Source organism: Diceros bicornis, chromosome 18 (genome assembly GCF_020826845.1).
Source record: "Diceros bicornis minor isolate mBicDic1 chromosome 18, mDicBic1.mat.cur, whole genome shotgun sequence".
Classification (NCBI taxonomy): Eukaryota; Metazoa; Chordata; class Mammalia; order Perissodactyla; family Rhinocerotidae; genus Diceros; species Diceros bicornis.
In genome coordinates, this window is record NC_080757.1 from 41228449 (window position 1) to 41248001 (window position 19553).

General features: G+C 50.5%; 3 protein-coding genes across 5 annotated transcripts in view; 1 reads left to right on the forward strand and 2 right to left on the reverse strand.

Moving 5' to 3' along the window:
* Positions 1 to 6403, reverse strand: part of DNAJC7 (DnaJ heat shock protein family (Hsp40) member C7) — a 31713-nt gene extending 25310 nt beyond the window's left edge. Inside the window, exon 1 of the mRNA XM_058560981.1 lies at positions 6298 to 6403. Coding sequence (XP_058416964.1) covers positions 6298 to 6374 — 77 coding nt within the window. The 5' untranslated portion in view covers positions 6375 to 6403. The remainder of the gene's footprint in view (positions 1 to 6297) is intronic.
* A 2738-nt stretch (positions 6404 to 9141) lies between these two features.
* On the forward strand, positions 9142 to 13422 carry NKIRAS2 (NFKB inhibitor interacting Ras like 2). 3 transcript variants are annotated; one of them, XM_058560987.1, is made up of 4 exons: positions 9176 to 9280; positions 10317 to 10424; positions 10841 to 11082; positions 11710 to 13417. In XM_058560987.1, exons 2-4 carry the CDS (start codon positions 10331 to 10333, stop codon positions 11947 to 11949), a joined length of 576 nt encoding a protein of 191 aa, XP_058416970.1. In that variant the 5' UTR covers positions 9176 to 9280; positions 10317 to 10330; the 3' UTR covers positions 11950 to 13417. The 3 variants fall into 3 exon arrangements, with proteins under 3 accessions (XP_058416972.1, XP_058416970.1, XP_058416971.1); XM_058560988.1 differs by lacking the exon at positions 9176 to 9280 and adding an exon at positions 9289 to 9411; XM_058560989.1 differs by lacking the exon at positions 10317 to 10424 and having other exon boundaries at positions 9142 to 9280; positions 11710 to 13422.
* Positions 13423 to 13523: 101 nt separating this feature from the next.
* The window catches only part of ZNF385C (zinc finger protein 385C), a 52008-nt gene continuing 45978 nt past the window's right edge, over positions 13524 to 19553 (reverse strand). Inside the window, exons 5-9 of the mRNA XM_058560990.1 lie at positions 18354 to 18519; positions 16522 to 16815; positions 15781 to 15977; positions 15338 to 15448; positions 13524 to 14833 (exon numbers count right to left, since the gene is read on the reverse strand). Coding sequence (XP_058416973.1) covers positions 14597 to 14833; positions 15338 to 15448; positions 15781 to 15977; positions 16522 to 16815; positions 18354 to 18519 — 1005 coding nt within the window. The 3' untranslated portion in view covers positions 13524 to 14596. The remainder of the gene's footprint in view (positions 14834 to 15337; positions 15449 to 15780; positions 15978 to 16521; positions 16816 to 18353; positions 18520 to 19553) is intronic.

The window sequence follows — 19553 nt, forward strand, 5'->3', positions numbered from 1 at the left end:
CCTCTCCCCAAAAAGAGGGAAGGTGGGGAAGATGAAGAAAACTTACTAACATACCAGTTCAAATTGTTCTCTGTCTGGACATTCAGGGGGAAGCTCAACAGGGGCAGAGCTACAGGGGACCGAGAGGCACCAAGTGGAGTCACAGATAGAGTCTACACAAGGCAGTAGCACTCTCTACTGCTTGAGGAGGGAAGGACACCAGACAGCATGCTGGAATTGGCTAGGTCTTATTCAATGGAGAAAAAAAATCCATCCATTCAGCTGGAAATCCCATCACTGCAGGCAGAAGGATATTCACATGGAAACAGCTGCTTCAACTGTGAGTTATAAAATTATGCTAGTTCCTTAAATGGGAGATGTCATAATCTGTGTTATCTACCATCTACCTGACCTTCCTTTACCGCTGGGGAGAGGACACCCAGCCATAAAGATGCTTCTGAGAAACAAGCTTCCCTGAAGGCACTCTGAAACACCAGTCCCTGGCTTTTCAGCATGAGCCAGAGGCTTGTTTTCATAATACATCCCTAAACTCACCATTTTCTATCCCTTGGTTCCCCATTTTGTGAAATCTCCCACTACCCTCATGAGGACACTAGCACCCATCAAAAATCTAGAACTGAGGAACTATAATAAGAAAAAGGCTGCTTTCTGAGTTTTTTTTTGAGGGGAAAACCTCAATTAGAGTGGGGAGTCTGGGTTGTCAATTGGTATTTTGCCTCCCTAGTTCTCCTGGGTCCTTAGTTCAACAGGTGGCTGACTATCTCAGAGCAAGCTGTATGAGGAAGAACTCTCACGACAGAAACTCCAAGAATAAGAGAGGTCCTGCTTGCCTCACATACTCTCCCCAAAAGTTTAATACTAGAATTAGAAGAGATGGTTAACACTTTGCTTATGACAGTCTGGCCTCCTCACACACACACTTTAAGTCACATGCCAATAGAATAGTAGGTCTCAGAATCAGACTTTGAAAGTCAAATACTCCTCCTCCTATTACCATTCTCAAAAGCCTCACCCCTGCCAATGGTGAGGTAAAACATAGGAACTGGCATTTTGATCTAGTTGGGGAAGAAAAAAATTGTCAATCTAATAAAATGAATAGACTACTGGAATAACTTGCACTCGGAATCCTCCTCTCACTGCTGAAATTCGGACAGTTTAAAAGAATACCTGGAACGACCTCTAAGTAACTTCCACATCACTCAGCACTGGAGAAGGGGGACCAAACATTAGTGGAGTAAGGGAGAAATGGGTTCTCAGAGGGACTTTGCATCAGACCACAAGGCATCTAGGCAGCCGCTGGCCATTGTTCTCCAATCTTCTAAAGTCCTAGAGAAAGAAAGCAAAGGCAAATGCCCAGTACTCAACTTTTAAAAACTTTTAAAACACTGGCTTCATGACCAAACTATTCCCTGATTGGCTGGAATGTACAATAAGGCTGGGCTTTAGGCCAATCAGAGCTCCGGTCGTTGGGAATGGACTAGACACTAGAGCAACTGCCACTCACTTGGCCCACCACTAAAACTGCTCAATTTACCTGGCTCTGGATAACATATGGATCTGAATTAAAGCAGTAAGGAACAGAGAGACCCTTCCTCTGTACTCTACCTTTGCTCCAGTAATGATTACTTAACAATTTTGCCACTTGTTAATATCAGGATTCAATTAATTTGCTGGTACTCAGGATTCTCTATTCCTAGGTTTCTCTCTTCCTTATCCATGATTTATTTGACTCATCTCCCATTTCTTCATCTCTGACTCCACACTTAGAGTGTACCAAAATGAAAATGAATGCTCAACTATGGAAAACAGTATGGAGATTCCTCAAAAAATTAAGGCTAGAACTACCATACGATCCAGCTAGTCCACTGCTGGGTATTTATCCAAAGGACATGAAAACACCAATGCGTAAAGATACATGCACCCCTGTGTTCATTGCAGCACTATTCACAATAGCTAAGACTTGGAAGCAACCTAAATGCCTATCAAGGGACGAATGGATGAACAAGATGTAGTATATATACACGATGGAATACTACTCAGCCATAAGAAACGATGAAATCCAGCCATTTGTGACAACATGGATGGACATCGAGGGTATTATGATAAGCAAAGTAAGTCAGGGAGAAAGTCAAATACTGTATGATCTCACTTGTAAGTAGAAAATAAAAACAACAAACAAACACATAGAGACAAGAGATTGGATTGGTGGTTACCAGAGGGGAGGAGAGGAGGGAGGACAAAAGGGATGATTAGGCACATGTGTGTGGTGATGGATTGTAATTAGTATTTGGGTGGTGAACATGATGTAATCAATGCAGAAATAGAAGTATAATGATGTAAACCTGAAATTTATACAATGTTACAAACCAATGTTACCGCAATAAAAAAAATTAATTAAAAAAAAAAGGAAAAAGAAAATGAAGGCTGAGAGCAGTGTTTCTCACTGATTTGGGCTCAAGATCAAAGATAAATTCCCATTCAGCTTATTGAATGTCTAGTTGCCTGCCCTGGAACTTGAAGAGCAAGTTTAGGGGTACAAATTCCTAAGAATTTAAAACAGGGTGAGGAATAAGACAGGGGACACGCATCCCCACAAGCTCTTCAGTTACGGCTACGAACTCCAAAACGTTCCAAGAAGCTGCAGGAAACACACAGCAACTACAGCAGACCCTGGGATATGGATTCAGTGTTGAGTGCCTCCCACCAACAATAGGGATAGAGAAATAAAAGGCAAAATCCACAAAGAGTTTATAACAGCTAGGTACTAAGAAAGGCCCTAATAATTGTTCTTGCTTGCATCCATCAGGAAAACAGATACAAACAAGTTAAGATTATCAGCTCAAGAAATCAGGTAAGGATGTCCTGGTTCCTGTTCTTTCAGGCCTCACTGTCCAGTCATGCCAGTGAGTATATGCTAGGACAGAGAAATGTTTCTTCTATTGATGAACAACTCGAAATCCTTCAATTTTACCATAACAAAGACTACCTATGGACACCAAGCTGCTCTCTAGCCCAGGAAATGTGACCAGAGAGCCTTCACTCAAGACAAGTATTCATATATCAGGTAAAGCAATCAGCAACTTCCCAAGAAAATTTAAGGCCTTAAATTAGCTGAAATTCATTACTTCTGAAATTTACCTCTCTGGCTCCCAAGTAGCTTCATCCGTTCTGGTGGGCAAAGAAAAGTAAATCATCTTCACATACAGACCCCTGATCTATTTTGGAGTGCCAACTAACATATCTTTTATTTTAACCTCTCAGCTGCTATGGGGGAAAAAGAACTCTGTCAAAGTGGCAGGCAAAAAAATTGAAGTCCATTTCTTTTCTCTCTAGAGACACTAAAGCTAAGAAAATGAAACATGTAGCTATTTAAAATGCTGCAACCACGAGGTCCAGGGTCTTGCAAGCTTCTCTCATTTTGCCTCCTGTGGGACAGTAAAAATTTAGCAGCAGCAGCAGGATGTCCTTGAGCCAAGACACAAGGAAGGAAGGACTCCAGGCTGGACTTCACAAAAACAACCCAAGAGACCCATCAACTTCCGTGTCCCCAGATGAACTGGTAGTCGGACTGTAATGAGAGACAGAAACTTGGTCAAATGACTAACCAAGCCAGATACTAAAGGGCACTTGTAAAGGAGTTCCTATCCCTGCCCTTTGCTATGCCTACACAGGAGGATTCCAGGATATGTGTAAAATGTAAAACAACCTTCCTCCAAATCTTCTAAATCCCCACTCCACTTTCAGCACTGGAAATCCATAGGTAAACAAAGCTTTTTCTTAATAATGGATCTCAATGTTTACCCTCCTAAGGATGCCTTATATGGCAGAAAGTCAAACTGATTTTTTTTATTTCACTATATTTTCCTTTTGATTTGCTCACACCTAAGTGGTATATAATAAACATCTGTTTTATTATGTCTAAAAGATATCCGTATAAATATGTATAACATGTAAGTCTATTTGGTAAGAAAGCATTTTTTCAGTTAAATTTAATTATTTTTTCTTAGTGGTAGATTAAAAATTGTGCATTTTACAATGACATCTTAAATTCTATGAAATAAGGCAGTTAACATAAGTCAAGGGCCAGCCCCGTGGCTTAGCGGTTAAGTGCGCCCACTCCGCTACTGGCGGCCCGGGTTCGGATCCCGGGCGCGCACCGACGCACGGCTTCTCCGGCCATGCTGAGGCCATGTCCTACATACAGCAACTAGGAGGATGTGCAACTATGACATACAACTATCTACTGGGGCTTTGGGGAAAAAAAAAAGGAGGAAGATTGGCAATAGATGTTAGCTCCGGGCCAGTCTTCCTCAGCAAAAAGAGGAGGATTAGCATGGATGTTAGCTCAGGGCTGATCTTCCTCACAAAAAAAAAAACATAAGTCAACATCCTCTCCTATTTTGTTAAGATTTTATTTATTTTTTCCCCCTAAAGCCCCAGTAGGTAGTTGTATGTCATAGCTGCACATCCATTCTAGTTGCTGTATGTGGGACGCAGCCTCAAGCATGGCCGGAGAAGCGGTGCGTCGGTGCGCGCCCGGGATCCGGGCCCGGGGCCGCCAGCAGCAGAGCGCGCGCACTTAACCGCTAAGCCACAGGGCCGGCCCTCTCCTATTTTGTTAAACTGCTACCAAATACCATATGTTTTTGTATAACACGCTCACATTACAACATCACCTGTTTTACGTGTTTTAATCTATCTTTAGGCTCATTTACTACAGTTTTATGATAGAATACCCTCTAAGGCTGTAATTTTTTTTTTTTAAGGAAAAAGACTTACTTTAGATAGGAGGCTTTGAAATGAAACTGAAATTAGAGACAGTCCTACATCAGAGATTTACAATGATTACGATGAGTTTTTTTTAATTACATATAGCCCAAGTCTCTATTTATAGCACAAAGAACGACTAAACTCTTCCCAAAGTAGATCCTTACAATTAATTTAAACTGTGTTGAACTCTTTGTTTATTTTGCAGTTCCTTAACGATGCTGAGGATGCTTAATTCTAAATACCTGTAAAGAACTAGGAACAATGTGAAAACTCAATACTAAAAACACAGAGAGACTAGACTCTGACATCCTGACTTCTCTGACATCCCAGGGACCTACTACTACATGTTGTCAAGCCTCTCAGCTCCCAACAGGTCAGGAACTTGGAACACTGGCTGCAGTAACTACCCTTAAGCTGGATAACCATTCATTCTGCCTCACTGAGTACCTCTTACGTTTCTAACTTGGACAGTAAAAGATCTCAGAATCCTGATTTCAGTTCTCATGAACTAATTTACATCGCCACCTCAAATCACCCAGACTGAAGCCATAATGAGCTTGCTATAATGATACGAAATATGTGGGAAGGAGACTGAGGGAACTGTAGTCAACTAATCTGCAGTTGATAAAGAAAGGGCTCCAAATTTCCAGAACCTTTTCGTTAATTCTGCTTCAGGATTATGTCAAGTATGACTACCCACAACTGTGTTCCAACCCCACTTCCAACAACCTGCCTTAGCTGTAGCCAGAATCCAGAGCGTTCTCGAAAACCACTCACTCAGCAGCTCCCCTGGCTAGTCCGGACTGGCAAACTCGAGCCACTGCCGCTGCCCAGCAGTGCCAACAGCGCCCAAGGAGCTGCCCTCCTCCTTCCTGCTTAAGAAAGAACAGTCCTGGAAGAATGAAGATCTTAGGAAGGAGGATGGAGGAAAAGGAGTTTGACGTGTAGACATGAAACAAGCCCCTCACTCTTCCTTCTTTCTCTATCACCTCCGACTTCTGGGGTAACCGGGGGGCGGAGGGAGGACAAGGTCAATAATGGAGACATACAATCACCTCGGACCCAGACTAGGACTCGCTGGGGTATAAATACGGAAAAAAGGGGGTGAGGACAGCACAGGCTTTGGTGATGCAAAATGCTGACAGACAACAATGCACAGAAGTTAACAAGAGAAGGCGGGGGTCAGGGGCGATGTAAGGCAGTCGTCATTGTCGCCGCGCCGCCTCCCCCACCCCGCCACAGACCTCTGAGAGCTCCTCAGGGACCTGGCTTTTACAGTCAGGACGACCTTCTTCTCTGCTAGAGAACACAGCTGTGCCTCAACTCCCCGGCCAGGCGGAAGCGGGAAGGAGGGCCGACCTCCGAGAGCGCCCCTTCAGGGGGTCCATCCGGACTCGATCTCAAATGGGGGGGGCGCGGAGGGCGGGGCATCGCCTTCACAACTAGGGGCTGCATCATGGCAGGGACGGGTTTCCCGGAGCCACGGAGCAGAAGCTCGTCCCTTCCACTACCCTGTCACCCGGTTACCTCTTCGCGTCTTCGTCGTAGAGCAGCTCTGGCTCGGTCGCCGCCATTACCACATCGCACCCAGCGGCAGCCGCCATCTTACCGCCGGGACCAGAGAGCCGAGTGGGAGGCAGGCGGTGAAGAGCACTTCCGGTCGGAGCATCGAGCAGCTCGGCGGCGCTGCGCCCAGAGGGGCTCCCTCGAGCCCGTCTACCAGCGAGAGGCTCTACTTGGGGCCAGAGCGGCCTTCCGCCCCCGGAGGTCCACGGTGGTCTCCGCCCCGGGGCGGGGGCCCAGGCACGATTCCTGTGCGTAGGGGGCGCCACTGTACCCGTGGGTCGGAATAGGAGGGTCTAGCCTCTCTAGGTTTTGGCTTCCCTCAGTATTTCAAGAGCCTCGTTGCCATAGCAACCTCCAATCCTAGAGAGTCTCCTGTAACGCTCCGGAAAGCCTGAGCTGGGTGGGAACCCAGTGACCCAGGACTCTGGAGGGAACGAGCACCCTCGACTACCTTCCCGACCTTGGAGTGTGTCCACAGCTTCCTCCTGGGAAAGGCAAGAAGAGACACTTTGAGCCCGGTTCCCCAGCGTTCATCGGCCCCTGGAAGCCCTGCCCAACCAAGCCAGGGAAACGCAGGGCGTCTTCACCCCGCGCCTTTCATCCCCTCCGGATCTGCAAGCGTCAACTGGTTCATGACTCTAATGACGCTGACCCTTTTACGAGGCTGCTTTCGTGTCAGCCGGCTAGGAGTGCCATCTCAGCATTAAGGCTAGGGAGGGTGGCAAGCCCCAGACCCTGCCCTGGAGTTTATGAGGCAGCTCCCGGGGTGAGCTCCCTGCCCCAGTGTCCCCCGTACCCCCACCCCTCAGATAAACTCGCTGCTCAGCGCGCTTGTCTTGCCGAATGCAGTCTGGATTGGGAACTCAGAGGGCAAGGACGCTGCCTAATCGTTTTTGTAGTACTTCCCTCACCCAAAGCAATATTTGTGGACCTGAATTAAATTGGGGTTTTCTGAGGTTAAATTGGGGGAATTTGAGGTTAAAATTTTTAAGCTAAGGAAAACTAAAATAAGAAGGGGGCGTGGGCACTTAAAAAGGATCTACTCTGTTCCTCCAGTAAAATAGTGTGTGCCCTTGTCCATAGGCTACTTGTATGGTCACTGCCTATCACAGTGCTAAGGGAGGGGAATCCACACCCATGCCTGAGTAGGGGAGGATGGGAGAGGCTCAGTGGGTTGGAAGAGAGGTCATCCATCCAGCTAATCATTCAATAGCCCTCCCAAAGTGCCCACTCTCCCTGCTTTAATTGGGAGGGCACAGACTCACAGACCACCTGCCCTGCCTGCCAATGGCTCCCAGTCCACAGCCTCATGCGGGAGGCAGTCTTGCACCATCTTCCCACTTTGTGTTCCCTGCATCTATGCCAACTCATCTACTCTCACAGCTTTAACTTGATCTGTCGTTGACTCTCAGCTCTGTTGATATCTCCAACCTAGACCTCTCTTCTGAGTTCCAGATTTGTATATTCAACTATCTACCGGATATCTCTTGGATGTTTCACAAATCCTCAAGGCTTAACATATTTTTTTATTTTTTGGTGAGGAAGATTAGCCCTGAGCTAACATCTGTTGCCAATCCTCCTCTTTTTCTTGAGGAAGAGTGGCCCTGAGCTAAGAGCTGTGCTATCTCCGTCTATTTATATGTGGGACACCTGCCACAGCATGGCTTGATAAGCGGTGCATAGGTCCATGCCCGGGATCTGAACCCGCAAACTCTGGGCTGCCAAAGCGGAGCTCGTGAACTTAACCACCACTTGGCCGGCCCCAAGCTTAACATATTTAAATTGAATTTGTCATTCTCTCCCCACCCCTCAACAACTGAAAAACAAATGCTGTACTTGATTCTCTTTTCCTGAATTCCCTATCTTGTTGAACGGGTCACCATTCACCTGGTCACCAAGTGAGAAAGATGGGAAACATCATGAACTCCTCCGTCTCACTCCTGACTCCTAACTTACCACCAAGTCTTGTTGATTCTCCTACCAAATGTCTCCCAAATCTATCACCTTTCCATCCCATTTCAGGTTCCCGTCATTTTTTAAAAACTTGGAATACTACCAAAATCTCCTAACTGGCCCCCAGTCTCATTTCTCTCCAATCTTCAGTCTTCTGCCAAAATGACCTTCTTAACAGCAAAAATTGATCGTATCACTTCACTAGCATAAAACCTATCAATGGCTTTCCACTGCTGTTAGGATACAGTTTGAGCTTTTTGGCCTACCACCCAAGATTATTTGGCTCCTTTCTACCATTAGTATTGAACTCAAGTACTTGTAGTTCCAGAAAATGCCATGACTCTTGCCATGCTTTCTCCACCCTTTCCTCCCAAGCCCTTTAAACCTCAACACAGACATGACCTACTCCAGGAAGCTCTCCATGATGCCCACTGCCTCCAAGTTAAATGCCCCTTTGCTGTGCTCCCATAGCTCCTCTGTGATAGTTCTTGCCATACTGTACTGTAATTGTTGGTTTAGATGTCTGGCTTCTCTAGACGGTGACATTCTCATGGGCAGCTACAGTGTATAATTCGTCTGCTTTTTCTCAGCTCTTGGTCCTGTACCTGACACAGAGTAGGTGCTCAGAAGACATCTGATGAATAAACGATTGAATAAATGAAGTGTTACTGAACTATGGTAGCCTTTAGGGAAAGAACATTTGGTCATCAGACCCACCGGACCAACAGCCCGCGTCCGGGGAGCTGGAATCATATGCGCTCAACCAGCCCAGGTCCTGGCCGTCCTTTCCCCCGCCGGCGTCTGGGGGCGCTGTGAGGGCCGTGCCCGCTCTCCGCCGCCGGAATTCGTCTTGCCGGACGAAAGCTAGGGGGCGGGGCCCGCAGAGCCTGGCTCGACCCGGAAGAACGGAGGCCTTGCGGCCGTGCTGCCTTGCCTGCGGTCCCTGCGTTCCTCGAGGGGCCCGGCCGGGGTGCTGCGAGGGCCCCGGGAGGTACGGAGCTGGCAGGCCAGGGTCAGCTACCGTGTCTGGCCGCTTTAGGTGGCAAGTTTCTGCGGCCTCTGACTCCCTCTGGGGGTCCCATCGTGGGGAATCTGGCGGAGGCCCCTCTGGCTTTCTCATGGGTATCCCTTATTCCGGGGCTCACTACATACATGGGGCTCCTCGGGGGGGAGTGGGGAGGAGGGTCCGACTCAGGAGTTTCCGCTGGAGAGGTTTCTGTTTGAGACCCCTTTTGAGTGTGATCTCTGTATTTCTGCTCCCTGGGGGACTCTGGGGCTTCTTCTGGGAAGCCTGTGTTTAGGATGCTTTCGAGGAAGTCTCTGGGGCCTCTTCGGAGAAGGAATTTCTGTGTCTGAGGCTTCTCATCTGGGTCTGTCAGTCTAAGGGTAGACTTACCCTTAGGAGGGTAAGGAGGAGACAAAAAATTGTCTCCTTTTCGAAGCCTTTTTCCCTTAGATTTCTTCACTCCTGTCTTTCTTGTCTGATGTTCTTCATCTTAGCCATGGACTTGACTGGGAATTAGAGGTCATTGATTGTCGCCTAGATAAGTCATACAGGAAAGCAGAATATCCTCCTTATTTGCTCATTTTCCCCAGGAAGAGTGGCTTAAGACAGATCCACACAAAATAGTATTCCTGCTTATTTTTCTGTGGGGTGGTGGTTAAAGAGAGGAAGCTGAGCCAGAGCTCCCTTCAGCAACTGGTCCTCCACATCCTGTGCACAGAGAAGAACATGACCAGTGGTTCCTTTAAACCAGCGACCCTCTACTCTCTTTATGGCAACATATACTGAGCACTTGCTCTCTGCCAGTTCCTGGCCAGATACTGGGAATAACAAAGATCAGTAACGTACAGCTGCCTGTCTGGTAGTGGACACAGACACATCACTTCAATACACCCTGACTAGAGTAGGGGTCAGTGCTGAATCCCTAAGGCTATGCATTCAGTTCAGAACTTGGGCTCTCAATTATAGGAGGTCTGCCCTTTGTTTTGATCCCACCTCACCCAGTGTGCTTCTGTTCTTCAAGGTTGAAGGCTAAGCATGGGGAAGAGCTGCAAGGTGGTCGTGTGTGGCCAGGCATCTGTGGGCAAAACTTCGATCCTGGAGCAGCTTCTGTATGGGAACCATGTAGTGGGTGAGTGTTGTTGCAGGCGGGGAAACAGTGGAAGAATTTGAAGAATAAGGAGTAGGATTTGATCACAACACACAAAGGCTAAAAGCTGCTCCTGGTGGTTATTGCACCCGAAAGAGGAACATGTACATTTTAACCCGCAACCCTACAACACTGAAGAAATCTGGAGGAAGGAAACTCAATATCCTGGATGGGGAGGAAAAGCTCCCAAGTTACCCTTTTGCTTAGGATGGTATGAGCATGAGATTAATATCTTCCCCCGAATCATTCCAGTCCTGCCAGACTCGGTCTCTGGCCCCCTCTCCCCAGCCCCCACATTTCTTTCTCTCCCTGTCTGGTCAGCCTGTCAGGATATACCCAGTCACCCATGTTTCCCATCTCCCTCCTCCCTGCAAACAAGTTTTCTCATTTTATCCCAGGTTCTGAGATGATCGAGACGCAGGAGGACATCTACGTGGGCTCCATTGAGACCGACCGGGGGGTGCGGGAGCAGGTGCGTTTCTACGACACCCGGGGGCTCCGAGATGGGGCTGAGCTGCCCCGGCACTGCTTTTCCTGCACTGATGGCTACGTCCTGGTCTACAGCACAGATAGCCGAGAGTCCTTTCAGCGTGTGGAGTTGCTCAAGAAGGAAATCGACAAATCCAAAGATAAGAAGGAGGTGTGTGTGGGAGCCCTGGTGGTGGGAGAGAGTGGGCCCTGAGCTGCCTTGGGGAGGCTCGGCTTGGCTCTATTTTTCATTCATTTCCCAAGAGGTGGGTTAGCAGCTAGAGGGGGGATGGAGGCCACTGGAGGGTGGCTTCACCCCTAGAGGTGGCCACATGTTGAGGCAGCTCAGCCAAAGAGACTTTTCAGTTTAAGAGGTCCCTGATCTAATGCATGAGCCCCCATTAGTGTTTTTTTATAACGATTCCATGCACTTAGCTAAGAAGGTCCTTCTGTTCTCAAATCCCCCTTGCAGCTGCAGGCATTCTGGGAGTGCTTCCTCACCAGTTGTTTAGCCAGAAACTGACTGGCTGCTAGTAATGGGCAAGCATGAGTGATACAGGGCTTGTAATAGAACTCCTGGAGGGAGGGCCAGGTGGAGGCCAAAATTTGAACAGAGGAAGAAAAGGAAAAAGCAACCATCTCCCTCCTCCCAGTCCATGATTTCTAAGATAGGAAGAGATGAGGCACCAACCATTGAGACTTTGCTTCTTCTAGGAGTCCTAGGTGGTCGCCAGCCCTCACACCCATTCTGGAGGTCCATGGTCTATCCACAGGCCTCTGCTCTGTCCCTCTCCACTAGGTCACCATCGTGGTCCTTGGCAACAAGTGTGACCTGCAGGAGCAGCGGCGTGTAGACCCAGACGTGGCTCAGCATTGGGCCAAGTCAGAGAAGGTGAAGCTGTGGGAGGTATCAGTGGCTGACCGCCGCTCTCTCCTGGAACCCTTCGTCTATCTGGCCAGCAAGATGACACAGCCCCAGAGCAAGTCCGCCTTCCCCCTCAGCCGCAAGAACAAGGGCAGCGGCTCCTTGGATGGCTGAACGGTTGCCATCCCGTCTTCACCTTCCCAACCCCATTCCAGCTGCTGGAGCTCTGGAAGATGGGTTGAGAGGAAAGAGGGGTTAGGCAAGCTATCCTTCCCAAGCAGTGGGGGAGCCCCCCACTAGGCCAGGCAGCTGAGCTGTCCCAGGCTCAGGCCACTTTTGCTCCCTCTCAACTCTGAGAAGTGCACATAATCTAGGTTAGTGCCCCCAACCCCCCGCTCCAGCGCCCCCCAGCTCTCATTCTGTCTGCCCCGCTGTGACCTGGGGCAGTTGTGAGTCAGTGTCCCTTCCACCTGCCTTGGATGGGAAGCAGAGCTACCATGCAGAAGTGCCCAGTCTAGGGTCTGGTTCCAATCACAGGGGTCCCACTCCTCTGAGCTTCCTGCCAGTGACACACACACGTACTTATGGCAGCAGCCTGGACTCGAGAGAAAGGGCATCCAGGTATCATGTATCTGTGTGTAGATGTGTGCACATGTGAGCGTGTGTGCATGCTGGTGTTAGGGGTGCTCCCTCATCCGGCACCCTGACCTTTCTCCTGTCCTTACTTTGGCTGGAAGAAGCCAGCCTCTCGGGAAGTGTAATTTTCTGTTTACCTATTCCCCCAATTGTTTTGCTTCCTCTTCCTCCTCAGGGAGCAGATGGGCCTCATTGGTTGAGGTGGAATGGAATGACGACTGGGCTGAGTCACCAACTGGCTTTGTGACTCAGCAAGGCCTTTCCCCTCTCGGGGCTTCAGTTTTCTCATCTGTAAGGTGACAGGAGTTGCTTAGATGATCTTCTAGATCCTCTCTAGCCCTATGATTTTATGATGCCCATGGCTTCCAGGCTGCCTATGACTGTACCCTTCGCTTCTCCCTCTTTAAGGTGCTATGCCTACTGGCCCTGGAGGTTGTGACACTGCTCTCCGCCAGCCACCAGGGGGCAGGAGTGCACTGTGCTCTCATTGCCAGAGTGGCTGCTCAGTGCCCAGTGGGGGACGTCACACCCATGGGGGCTGGTCTTCACCCCTTCCTATGGTTTTCAGCTACTAGCTGGACTTCTATTTATACATTACCTATTCCAAATAAGCCTGCTGCCATGGTGAAGGCTGGACAAGGTGCTCCTCTAGCCCTTCCTTCTTACCTCAGATGCCTGAACAGAACAAGGCAAACCAGTAGCAGCTTCTCGGGAGCTGCCAGATCTGTCGGGGCTCAGTAGGGTGGTTACACTCACAACACGCTGTAAAGTGAGCTTATGACCCACAACTTCCTGTGCCCACTTCGTGCTTCTCACGTGCACACCTAGCACAGGTGAGACACTACAGCCAGGCGACCTCCAGTACACGCCCCTTCTCCTCAAGATGGGGGAGGTGAGCAGGGGCAAGTGGCCCAGGGCTGGGCAAGTCAGGTTAGGGCATATACAGGCTCCAGCTTAAAGTTTGTTTATTGATGCTTTGGACACAATAAAACCATAACTTATCAAAAAGTTTCCCTCCCTTCCCCCCTTTTTCTTGTTTTCCCCTTGGAAATACCTAAAAAAAAGAAAAAAGATACAGGTGGATACTGGCAAAGTCCCATATTGTGGGGTTTGGGGGGCAGTGCTCGGCAACGTTGGGGCTGTGGCATTAACTGACAGCATGAAAATGGGTCTTGAGAGTATATCAGACTGTGTCCCAACACTCAGCTTCACAGTGAGGGGGCCTGGGGTGCTGGTTGGGAGGAGGGAAACCCCTTTAGTGCTGGGGACCAATGTGGGGTGAAGAGCTGGAGGGGACCGCTCTTCGCTTGGGAGCCAGGTCGGGGGGGTGGGGTCCAGTGTTAGCTGGGTCCATAGTCTGAGGGAGACCCAGTGCGCACCCACCTCAGGAGCTGGGGTTCAGGAAGAATCAATGAAAGGCTCAGAGGGGAGAGCTTTTGTGGGATTGATCACTTTCTCTATTAAAACTGGGCCCAGCCAGAACATCCCCCTCACCTACCCCATCCTAGCCCCATCCCGTCAGAGCAGATGAAGCCTCCAAGGGCTTTCTGCCCCACCCCGCCTTGGCTTTGCCCCCCTTAGCACTGCTCCCTTTCTCCTCCACAGACTTCCGTCACACTCCCACGGTCACCTTGTCCAGATAGCCTTGAACCCACTCCAGCTGGAGACCCCATCTCTCATCTCCAGTGATTCTCCAGAGAATCCAGTGAATGGGGAGGGCCTCCTCCCCAGGGCATGGGAGTAGAGGTCACAGACTTGTCCCCAGGCTAGAAGGAGTTGAGAGTCCTAGGGCCTCTGCCTTGCGAGTATAGGTCTTGGATGGGGGAAACCAGAGCACCACGGGGCTTGGAATAGGATTTTGCATAGATCTTTGGGATGTCTCAGTTTGCTCCCCCTAAATCAGGCTGGGAAATGCAAGTGAGCCCAGGACTAGCCCTAGAAATCCAGGGAAAGGAGGGTGGGGCTGGATGGTCCTTGGGCCAGGGGGTATTAGTTGAGTGAGTCTCCAGTCCAGACTGAGTGAAGGACAACTGCCCTTAAAACTAGCCGGCTCTTCCTGGTTTGGGCAGGACCCCCGAGGCTGTAAAAGGCGGTGCCCTGTGGGATGTAGGAAGCCGAGGCCTTTCGGAGAGGAGGAGGGGGAGAGCGATTGCTGGGATGTCAGCCCTGGCCTCCCCTAGTAGGGCTAATAGGGGGCAAAGACGATGGGTCCCGTGGCAGGGCGGACGGCTCCCGTTGGGGTGCGAAACAGAGCTGGGCCCAGGATCGGAGCCGGGAAGAGGGTGGTGGCTGCCGTGGGGGCAGGCCGGAGGGCCAGGGGCCCTGGCAGGGCACAGATGGCTGTGGCCGCGGTGGGGATCGGGCTAGGCAGGAAGCGGGCTGCCAGTGTCTTGGTGAGTTGCTTCTGCAAGGCCAGTTTAGACTGCAGAGAAGAGAGAGAGGAGTGGACACAGTCTCTGACCCCAGAAAAATCCCACCCCTTCCCTGGGCTCCATCCTTGGGCTTTTTGCTGCAGGGGAAATGTGCCCTTTAGGGTTCCAAACCTAAATCCTCTTCCCTTCCCACCCCCAAACATTCATTCCAGAGGGCCTGCTCCACCACCTGTCTTCCTGCCCAGAGGAGGAGACTCTCAGGATGGGCGAAGGGAGGGGCCCTGGGGGTGGCAGTAGAGATGTTCTCCAGGAGATGCATGCCCACCCTTGCTCTTACCCCTGAGATTACCACCCCAGCCCACCTCCCCGGAAATTCCTCTGGGCGGGTGCCAAGACAGCCAAAAATTGAACCCCAACTCCTTCCCTGCCCAGGCAGCCTCGGAGCCGGGTGGCTTCCTTCCTGCCCCACCCCCAGCCCCCAGCTGGCCCTCCCTTCCAGCCCACCCTCTCCCTTCTTGACCAGGGTCCCAGCTCTGTTGCCTAGAGACAGATACCTTGAGGATACTCACAGCCAGCGCTGCGTGCTTCTGCAGCTTGCTGTGCTGGCTGGAGGGCTTGGGGGGCTTCCCGGCCAGGCGGTCTTTGTGCCTCCTGCTGCTCAGGTGCTAATGGACAGACAGACAGACAGACTGGGAACAAGGTGAGGAAGCCCAAGGACCCCCAACTACCCTATCACCCTGGACTAGCGCACGTTTCCTCTACCCACAGCTCACACACTGAAGGCACATTTACTGGGTGTCACCCTGGAGTGGCCTTGGGAAGGGGAGGCAAGAACTGGCCTTTGTCCTCCAGGGATCCACTGTCCCACTAGCCTCACTCTCCTCCTCCACCCGCTCCCGGCTCTGCTCTATCCATCTTCTGTCCTCAGGCTCCCCCCTCACCTGGCTCTGGTCCCACCCCCTCACCCTGCTCCAAACTCCGGCCTCACTTCCCCCACCTGCTTGAGTTGGGTCTCTGAATTGACCTGGAGCTGACAGAGCGCACAGTGAAAAGGGGGGCTGGGCCCCTGCCGGCCTCCCCGGCCCCCGGTTACTCTCTTGGCCTTGTGTCCGGTTCCTCCCCGGGGCACTGGGCGGCCCCGGCCCCTTCGGGGAGCCCCTTGTTGACCTTCCACCATCCACCGGTGCTTGGCTCCTGGAGGGAGGAAAGAAGACAGCCTGTCAGCTCCAAAGAGGGGCTGCAAGGGCCACAGAGACCCCTCCAGACTTGGTCAGTTTAGTTGTACCTTCAGCCTCAATGCTGCTCAGAACATACACTCCCCTCCAGCCACCTGAGATTTTTCTGTCTTATCTCTATCTCTGCAAGGTCTTCCCAGCTTCTCTCATTCCATGCCAGCCTCCCCTAAGGAAGGCCTTCTTGCAGGGTAACTGGTCTGCTTCCCTTTTGCTCTCCTCTCAACCCCTCCCTTCTGGGCCTGACCTAAAGAAAGATGGAGGAGGTGGCTCCTGTCTTCCCTGGAGTGACCTTCAGTTCTTGCCACCTCAGACTTCTCTTCCCAATTCTCCCCCCTCAAGCATTAGTGGGAGGACTCGAATGCCTGTGCAGTAACAGCTGAGCACAACGCCTCTGTCACCAAGCCCTTGAGCAAAGTGCCCAGAAACCCAGCCTGCTGACATCTGGTGAGAACAACCTCCTTGCCCCCCTCCCCCCCGGACTCCAGCTGGTGGGGCACATGCACCTGTGTTGTGAGCCTGCAGCTGGGAGGCAGAGTTCACTGTCACCTTACACGTGGGGCAGTAGAGGCGCCCCCTCTCACTCCTGTCTTCCCCACTCGCGTTACTTTCCGCAGCAGCCGCAGGCGGCTCAGGCCCTGGCGCCTCTCTCCCAGGCTCTGGGGAGCAGGGTGAGCAGGAGGAAGAAGAGGAAGAGGAGGCAGCATCCAAGAGGTCCGAGTGTGCTGGCTCCCTGGGCGCAGGGTCTGGAGTCAGTGGTGGCTGGAGTGGGGGCCCAGGAGAAGGGGCTCCAGGAACTGCTAGGGAGATAGAGGCATCAGGTCTGAGATGACGAGGGCTGAGATGATTCTCAAGACCAGGATTTTAAGCACTGACATATTGGGGGTGGCACGGCAGAGTGGAAGGGTCCCTAGTGTAGGGATGACCAGCGCTGATTCCAGACCCCAGTCTCCCACCAACTCACTGGGCAGACTTGGGCCTCTTTGGGCCTCAGTTTCCCCATCTGAAATCATAAAGTTGGACGGAGTGGTCTCAGAAAGCCCTCATAGCCCTGATATCCTAGTTATTAGCTAACTGTTAAATAAGCAGAAATCACCAAAAAATGTACTAGAATGTTCATAGAGCACTATTCATAATAGCATAAAACTGGAAACTATTTAAAAGTTTTTTATTTTATTTTTTTTATAATTCTATTTATTTATTTATTTATTTTCCCCCCAAAGCCTCAGTAGATAGTGATATGTCATAGCTGCACATCCTTCTAGTTGCTGTATGTAGGACGCGGCCTCAGCATGGCCGGAGAAGCAGTGTGTCGGTGTGCGCCCGGGATCCGAACCCGGGCCGCCAGTAGCGGAGTGCATGTACTTAACCGCTAAGCCACGGGGCCAGCCCTGGAAACTATTTAAATATTCATCAACGACAGAGTAGATTTTTAAAAAATTGTTGTATGGTCAGGCAATGGAACACTACACGGCAATGAAAAAGGACAGACCACAGCTATATGTAACAACATTGAATAATCTTAGCGTGAGTGTTGATGAATGTTCATGAAAAATGAACAAAAGTCAGACATAGAAACCTACATACTATATGATTCACCAAAACCAGATGAAACTGATCTATGCCAAGAAAAGTCAGGATCGTAGGTACCCCGGGAAGGGGTGTAGGTGGTTGAATAGTGTCACCACAAAACTCATGTCCATCTGGAACCTCAGAGTGTGACCTCATTTGGAAATAGGATCTTTGGAGATGTAATTAGTTAAGATGAAGTTATACTGGATTGGGGTGGGCCCTAATCCAATGACTGGTGTCTTTAAAAGAAGACCACGTGAAGACACAGAGACCCATATGGGAGAACAAGATGTGAAGACAGAGGCAGAGATTGGAGCAATGCAGCTACAAGCCAAGGAATGCCCAGGATTGTCGGCAACCACCAGAAGCCAAAAGGGTGGCCTGGAACAGACTCTCCCTGTGAGTCCCCACAAGGGAACCAACCCTATCAACACCTTGATTTCAAACTTCTGACCTCCAGAACTGTGAGAAAATAACTTTCTCTTGTTTTCAGCCACCCAGTTGGTGGTCATTCGTTACCGCAGCCCCGGAAGCTAGCATAACAAGGTAGTGACTGGGGGGCCCCGAGACGGGCTTCAGGGCGCTCGTGGCAAGTTTCTTGATCCCGGTATATTCAGACGGAAAACTCATCGTGCTGTACATTGGGCGCCTTTTTCTGAATGTAAGAGTACCCCACACAAGCAAAAATAATAATAAGCAGAAATCTGTCAACCCCTCGTCAGAAGCCAGATTTGGAGTGGGGAGGGGAGACGAGTTCAGGACTGACCTTTGCTCTGCAGCTCTCCGGGGGCTTCGCTGGCTGGAGTTGGGGTTGGGGACACCAGCGTCCTGTCCTGGGCCAGGGTTTGTGGCCTCTGCTTGCTCTTGGCAGCTTCGACAGCCTTGAGTTTTCTGGCGTGCTTGTGGCCTTTATAATGTGCTTCGGCCTGGTTCTGGGGAGGGGAGGGTGTGGGGTCACCATTCATTCACTAATCCACATGTCCCATCCATGAGCTGGCACCAGGCAGGGGACAGGTCAGAGGGAGGCAGGGCTCTGGCCACACAAGGGACGAATCCTTGTCATTGCCATTGTCATCAGAGTATGTGTCTGGCCCTGAGGTTTACAGAACACATTCTCATACATCAGCTCCCATGCAGGCAGCCTCTGGCTTCAAATTCTGACTCAGCCACTTATGAGCTGTGCATCTTTGGGCAAGTCACCTCACCTCACTGAGCCTCAGTTTCCTCACTGGTAAACTCTGCAATGATAATACTGACCTCACAACTGTAAGAATTAAATGAGAACCTGAATGATAAGGGCCTAGTACATACAGTAGGTGCTCAATGAATGTTAGTTACCAAGCTTATAAATGCACGCATGGAGGAAACAGAGTAGTCTGCACACTTTGAGCTATGTGCACCCCAGAACATTCATCCCTTGGCTTATTTTCTCAACAAAGAGTTATTGAGCATTTGCTGTTTGCCAGACACTGTGCCAGGGGCCCGGCGTGAAGAGGGGTCCCTCTCTCAGAGGGAAGTCTCCCTGTCCATCTCTTACATGACTCATGTAACCTGAAAGCCTGGAGGGAACCCTGAGTCTGGCCTGTCAGTGTCCTCCCTTCTTCAACCAGGGATCCCTGCTTGTTGCTCCCAAACATCAGAAAGAGGCCCCCATGGCCCCTCCCTGGACCCTTTCATCCGATCAGGTCTGCTGAGAGCATCTCCCCAGTCCCCAGAGTTGCCTGGACAGAAGGTAAACCTTCCCTAGGAGGCCAGAACGAGGCTCCTCCACTATCTAGGGGTAGGCTCTGGTAGAAAGCATGCAGACCTTGGGGTCAGCCAGGCCTGGGTTCTAATCCCAGCTCTGCTACTTACCAGCTGTGTGGCCTCAGGCAAGTCACTTAACCTCTTTGAAGCTGTTTCCTCATCTGAAAATTGGGGATGATAATAGTGCCTCTATGCACTTCACAGATGTATCATGAGAACT

Excerpts from the sequence above, each read along its gene's own strand:
- NKIRAS2 (XM_058560987.1), top strand. The coding sequence starts at position 10,331 with ATGGGGAAGAGCTGCAAGGTGGTCGTGTGTGGCCAGGCATCTGTGGGC. Across the intron at positions 10,425-10,840 it reads GTATGGGAACCATGTAGTGG|GTTCTGAGATGATCGAGACG; the intron begins GTGAGTGTTGTT and ends ATTTTATCCCAG. Across the intron at positions 11,083-11,709 it reads AATCCAAAGATAAGAAGGAG|GTCACCATCGTGGTCCTTGG; the intron begins GTGTGTGTGGGA and ends CCTCTCCACTAG.